At 31.1% G+C, this 6,030-nt stretch overlaps 1 protein-coding gene across 1 annotated transcript; it reads right to left on the reverse strand.

Moving 5' to 3' along the window:
* Positions 1-251: 251 nt before the first annotated feature.
* LOC108466112 (protein NDL2-like) lies at positions 252-4,670 on the reverse strand. Its single transcript, XM_017766476.2, has 11 exons — positions 4,462-4,670; positions 3,590-3,689; positions 3,115-3,212; positions 2,910-2,998; positions 2,556-2,616; positions 2,348-2,434; positions 2,171-2,248; positions 2,026-2,082; positions 1,853-1,908; positions 1,530-1,665; positions 252-830 (listed from the first exon to the last, which is right to left on the reverse strand). Exons 1-11 carry the CDS (start codon positions 4,519-4,521, stop codon positions 612-614), a joined length of 1,041 nt encoding a protein of 346 aa, XP_017621965.1. The 5' UTR covers positions 4,522-4,670; the 3' UTR covers positions 252-611.
* Positions 4,671-6,030: the final 1,360 nt, after the last annotated feature.

Consider the following 6,030-nt stretch of genomic DNA (forward strand, 5'->3'; position numbering starts at 1 on the left):
ATCAAATTGAGTGTTTAATTTAGTTGACTTAGACCACACTTCAAAGTCGACATCAATTTTTTCAATACCTTGATACTTCATATTATATAAAATTTGTAATTTGTAGGCATATAGTGTTTCTAAAACTATGAAGCTTAAATTACAATGGTAGGGTAATTTTAGAAATACTTAATCAATGGGAATCAACTAATTTTGACGAACCAATAGTCCAAAATAGATCTATGTCCTCTGCACTTGTTTCAGCTATCTAATTTAATAAAAATGGGGATGTCATCATCATAAGCTCAAATACTAAATATTACAAATAGAAAATGGAAAGCTTAAATTCACTACGCACCCTTTGTTTATCATTATATTATTGGCGGTTTCTCTAGTAAATAATTATTCAATGATTTACATAACTTCACCTTAGCTAAACGTCTTATGATTATAAATAAAAGAATTGGCAATATCTCTTCTTCTTCTTTTCTGTCTCTATTGCTTCTCTATCTACAACCCTAATGCCTTTCTCTTTTCCTTCACCAACATGTCAAAACATGTTACAAAATCACCTTATATAGATTACAAAATGCTGTTGATTTGCCCCCTTTTTTTCCCGTTTCATCTTCCTATCAAACTTCCAAAGAAATCCGGGTTTTAATCGGTTTCAACTTCAACCCCATGCTTTCCGGTGAAAGAAGCTCCGGAGAGATGCAAGATGGACTCAATGGGCTTCTAGGACTAACACTTAGGGTCGCTCTGTATAAACCGTATCCCGTAAGAAAGTACTCTATTGGTATCAACATGGCATGGGGTTGCTCCTCCGTCACCATTGACCCACATGCCTGTACCTGCAGGTTCCACCATTTCCAGGTTGTCAGGTTGTGCTAGCTCAATTTTGATTTAAAAAATTAAATTCTTTTTCGAATTTTAAATTAAACAAATTTAATTATTTGATTTTTTTTAAATTCAACTCAAATAAATAATTCGAGTTCGAGTTGTTTTATAAATTGAATAACTAGAATAAATACTTCTTTGGTCCTTGTAAATTTTAAAAATAAACAAATTGACTTCTTAACAATAATTCAAAATAATTTTAAAATTCAAATATTTCTAAAAATTCCATAATTTATATTTTTAAAATATATATAAAATTAAATATTCTAAAAAAATCTAATGAATATATAAAAAGTTAAAAATTTTAAAAGAAATTCTAAAGTAATAATAATAGAACCTAAATAAGATAACCATTCAAGTTTCAAGCGAATATGCATTAACATGAAATTAATTATATTGTAATAAGATTTTAATTTGACATATATTTAAATCAAACAATTTCACTCAATTCGAATCGAATTTCATTTCACCCGACTCGATTCGAAAAATTTCCAAAGAAATCTAAAATGATAAAATGGAACTCTCAACTTGATTAATTTAAACTCTTTCATTCGATTCAATCGAACACTCACCCCTATCACCATATATGTGTTTGCAAGCTATATAAATGAAAGATATTATAACATGGTTAGGCAATAAACTGTTTTGCGTACCTCCACTAAGGCACTATATCTTCTATCTAGTTTCGATGTCATGTGAAGAGCCTCGGAATGGAAAGGAGAGTTTTCGCCAACAAATATTAATGAACGGCAATGCAGTTTCCTTAACCCTTCGCTAAGGTCAGGTCTCCTGAAAGACAGTGAATAAATGTTTCATGTTGGACCAAAAGTGGTAACGACATTTATGAATCGAAAAAATTCTTTCCATTTCCCCTGGTAAAGGAGAAAAGATGATCAAACAAGCCATGTGAAACCCGTTTGAAAAGCACTTTCAGAAAGGAACATGGTTCTACTATTTATGATGGGGACAGGCTTACCCGTTCATTGCTTCTAGGAATTGCCAAATATTTATACTCTGCCTTTCATCTAGCAACTGTGGAAAACGAAAAAAATTCCGATTAGTCAGAAAAATGCCATGAGCAAAACAACCTTACTTCATTGTCAATCGAAAAGTAAATAAGAGACAAACACGAGAAGTTCAAGAACTAACTCTTCTGCATGCCTGAACTATATCTGATTCTGGTACTTGAACATTACCACGAACTTCCTGCCATAGTCATTCAGAACCTCATCACTCAACTAGTCTGATTCTAGAACAAAGCAAAACGGCATATGTTTTTGGAGCTGAAAACTACCTTACTAAAGTACCGCTTAAGCAACAACTCCTTCACCACTCCACACATGCCATAGAAATATAGTAAATTTGACATCACCTGAAATAATATGACAATCCATCTAAGCACTAAACTATTTAACCCCTCTCCCCCCAAAAAAAAAAAAGAGAAAAAAATTAAAAAGCCCGGAAGAGGAACCTTATTTAACAACCACTCTGTCCATGAGGGTGCTCTGCATAGGGGCGAAATAAGTATTAACCCAAGGACACGTTGCCGGTATTTCATCTATTAAGCCAATGCAGAATAATCATTTCCAAGAATACAACAGAATATTTAGTTATTTATCTGGAAAATGGGGAAAGGGAAAAAAGGAAAAATTTTACATATGCCTAGCTACTTGACTTACAGCAAATAGGGTAAGAATATATGCTCCAGCTGTAACCCCCATACACATTACAGCACCAAGCCTGGAGTAAAGAGAAGAAAAAAAAGAGTTAAATAATTAAATAAAGCTTGCTTGCCTTCATTCTTTTCCATGTAAATATTTTAATGATAATAACGTATTGATGAAAACGACAGCTTAAGAACCTATAAGTGGGTAGTAGGTGCATCAATTTACATCATTTTCAGACAACTACTGCAATAATTACCCCCCAACATAATAAACTATGGAGCAGAAGGGATTACAGTAAAGTAAAATTCTAACCAGCTGACGCTTAGAAAGAGAGAAAATAAAGTAACTATGAAACTATATAATTACCCAAAAAAGTTGAGAACCTCAACAATTTGATCTGCCAAGTCATCAACGGAAGGCATAAAACCATCGGGACAGATTGGTGGAGCTCCGAACTGCAATATTTCTTGAACAAAGTCCCGGATAAGAAAGGTGTGAATTATGAGATAAAACCACCAAAAGAAATTGATTAGAACAGCAAATAAATGATTAAAACATGAGCAGAACTGACCTCATGCCCTGGAGGACTTATATGATATATGCAAAAGTTGTGGAGGAGTAACGAACTAGCTTCCGGACAAAAGAACAAGCCTTGAAAACAGGATATATCTGCAAGATCTCACACGATCAAAGGTTTAGGTAAGAAACATGAAGAATCATTGGATAAATGGTTTTGCTCATCGTGGAAATCCAACAAATTATGATGTTATGAACTTCAAACATATTATATTGACATTGAAAACTTTAGCTCAAAGCATTCAAGCCTCAAAGTCTCGTGTGTTATGATGAAAACACAAAAGATCTCACTTTTAAAATAATGTCTATGTTTAGGGAGAAAATTCATAATTCCAAAAAAAAAAAAAAAAAGAGCAACCCTTTTTAACCAAAACTGTTGGCAAACTTATACACACACGTATCAATTATCATAGGCGAGACACACAGATAAGGAAACAAAGCAGTACAATGAAGTTTCTTGCATTACTTACGATTTAGAGCTAAATCGGGATAGGTAATAAGAGCCGGCTTATCTTGGTCTCCAAACACAGCAACTGAAACTGTACCATGGTGAGTTTTTACTAGGTACTCCTGCATATAGATTTTACAATGAATTGTTATTCATTTAACAAACCTTCTGGAAAGCAACCAAAGTAATCAAATCAAATTACCATCTACGGAACAGCCTGAGAGAGACTTTCAACAAATAATCAATGCGGAGAACCTATAACATATGATCTTGCCAGGCAATAAGAGTCTAACCAACTTGGGTTTCATTTACTTTGAAATGAGAAGTATTCCAAGCATAGCCCAAGCTAAGTATATTCTAGCTAGAGAGAGTTAGCATGTGCAACAGAACTTTTTAAAGAGACCTAACTGTTTTGCACATTTAGGCATATTCTGCATCATCCAAACTCCTAAATTGACAAGCCATTGACATAACACTAATGAAAATTAACAGTCTAAGATTATTTTTTCTTTCCCAGCACAGAAAGCAAATAAGTGAAAATAAATAAAGAAACATGTACTATAAGTTTCAAAATCATTGAATTAAAATGAGAAATAATTAAAGCTCAGAAGTCATTAATTGAATGGACCATGAAGAACAAAATATGTTATCATTCAAAACTAATTATAACATAAACGTAAATAAACTAGACTGTTACAAGAAGAAGAATGAAAGAATAATTTCAATATATGCTTTAAGCTGTACTAGAAATAAACCAAAAAAAAAAAATCCAGCCTATCTAAGCATAAGACAGATAGGTGCATTGTATAGCATTTTTTTCCCATTTCTTTTCCTCCTCCATTCTCTCATTTTTCCGGTAACCAAACAAGAAGATAAATGGAAAATGCAGGTTACCTTGCCGCCAAGAGAGATCGATTCCATATCAATGGAAACCGAATCGCTAGAATCTGCCATTTCCCCCCCTCTTTCTCTCTCGAAATGAAGACGTATTTTAAGAGTTGGCTTCCATGCCTTATATACCAAATCTTCCACTCTGTCCCTCCTTTTAGAATTTAGATTTTCTCTCTTTTTTAAATTAAATTAAAAAATATTCAAAATCTTTTTTATATAAATATTTTAAAAATTCATTATCTTTTAAACTGAAAGTTTTAACTCGGACCGAGTCACCGACGCTTCACAAGGGTCCCGTACCAGGGGACCTTAACCTGGGACTCGGGTTTACTTAACCCCAGTTAAGAGACCGACAGTTTCTTTAAAGTTACAACATTACCCCCTTTCTCTTTCTCAAATCACTTATTTACCATAGGGATTTATGACAGTTCGTGTATATTTCGTGTCCCGAGCGTGATCAATAATTTCTTTTATAAAATGTATTTTATATTATTATTTGTTATTTTCTAAATATAATAATTTATTGATTTTTAATTGAGTTTTATATTTAATTGAGCTATGATATTAATTTAATTAAATAATAATTTTAATGAAATTTATATGTATATTCATATATATATATATATATATATATATATATATTCAGGAGAAAAAAAAGAAATATTATTATTATTATTATTATTATTATTATTAGAAGGAGGCTAAAAAACAATGGGGCCATAACTAAATTGCATCTAATGTCCTTTGTCTGTCATGCAGATACAAAATCGCCATCGCATTTAAATTTGCTAAAGATATTTATATTTATTTTGCTATTGAAGTAATGAGTGAGCTAAAGAACATTGTCACCAAGAGTATGACATTTTCTTCTTTGTCTTCCAAGCCATGTAATAGTTAGTATTATTTATATGTATAAAGCTTAAATTTTATTATCATTTTACTTGGCACCAATATAAAAATAAAACAGCCTGCATTTTTACATTACATATATATATATATATCGTTAATGATCATCACATTAATTATTCTAATTTTTTTATATTAAAAGTTCAAAATTGAGATCTTCTTTATTTAACCTCACCTATAAACATATTCCTGGTAATAATGATGTTAAGGAAAATAATTTATGAGCTCAGATCTCGAAAGCTACTGTATATTAAATTCAACCCAAACATTAATATCATGATTTTAAATATAACTCAAATAAAATTAGCAATTTTTTTATTTGACATGTATAAGTCTGTTTCATGCAGGTTATTATAAAATTATATCCATTTAATGTCAATGAATAGAGAAACTCGACGTACATAACTTAATGAAAACTTTATTTTTATTTATCAAATAAATTCATTTATGAAAAATGATTTTCTTAGGAGTTTAAAAGGTGTATTCTCTTTTTTACGATGAATAATAAAAAGTTTTATTTTTTTTAGTAATAAAAGTGTTTTGTTGAGAAGAAATCAAGTAAATTATGTTGGTTTTTAACATGTACATTTGAATTGAACAATAAATTTGGTGTCTTGTTAAGTAATTCAAAATCAGTCCACATGCTAAATTTATAAGAGCTAAAAA

The sequence above is a fragment of the Gossypium arboreum genome, chromosome 5, assembly GCF_025698485.1.
Source record: "Gossypium arboreum isolate Shixiya-1 chromosome 5, ASM2569848v2, whole genome shotgun sequence".
NCBI lineage: Eukaryota > Viridiplantae > Streptophyta > Magnoliopsida > Malvales > Malvaceae > Gossypium > Gossypium arboreum.

What these genes read in the sequence shown, in the direction of transcription:
- LOC108466112 (XM_017766476.2), bottom strand. Translation starts at nt 4,521, where the DNA reads ATGGCAGATTCTAGCGATTCGGTTTCCATTGATATGGAATCGATCTCT. An exon ending in TTAAGCGGTACTTTAGTAAG is followed by an intron (nt 2,083 to 2,170) that starts GTAGTTTTCAGC and finishes TGACTATGGCAG; the next exon opens with GAAGTTCGTGGTAATGTTCA. An exon ending in GATATAGTGCCTTAGTGGAG is followed by an intron (nt 831 to 1,529) that starts GTACGCAAAACA and finishes TGGAACCTGCAG; the next exon opens with GTACAGGCATGTGGGTCAAT.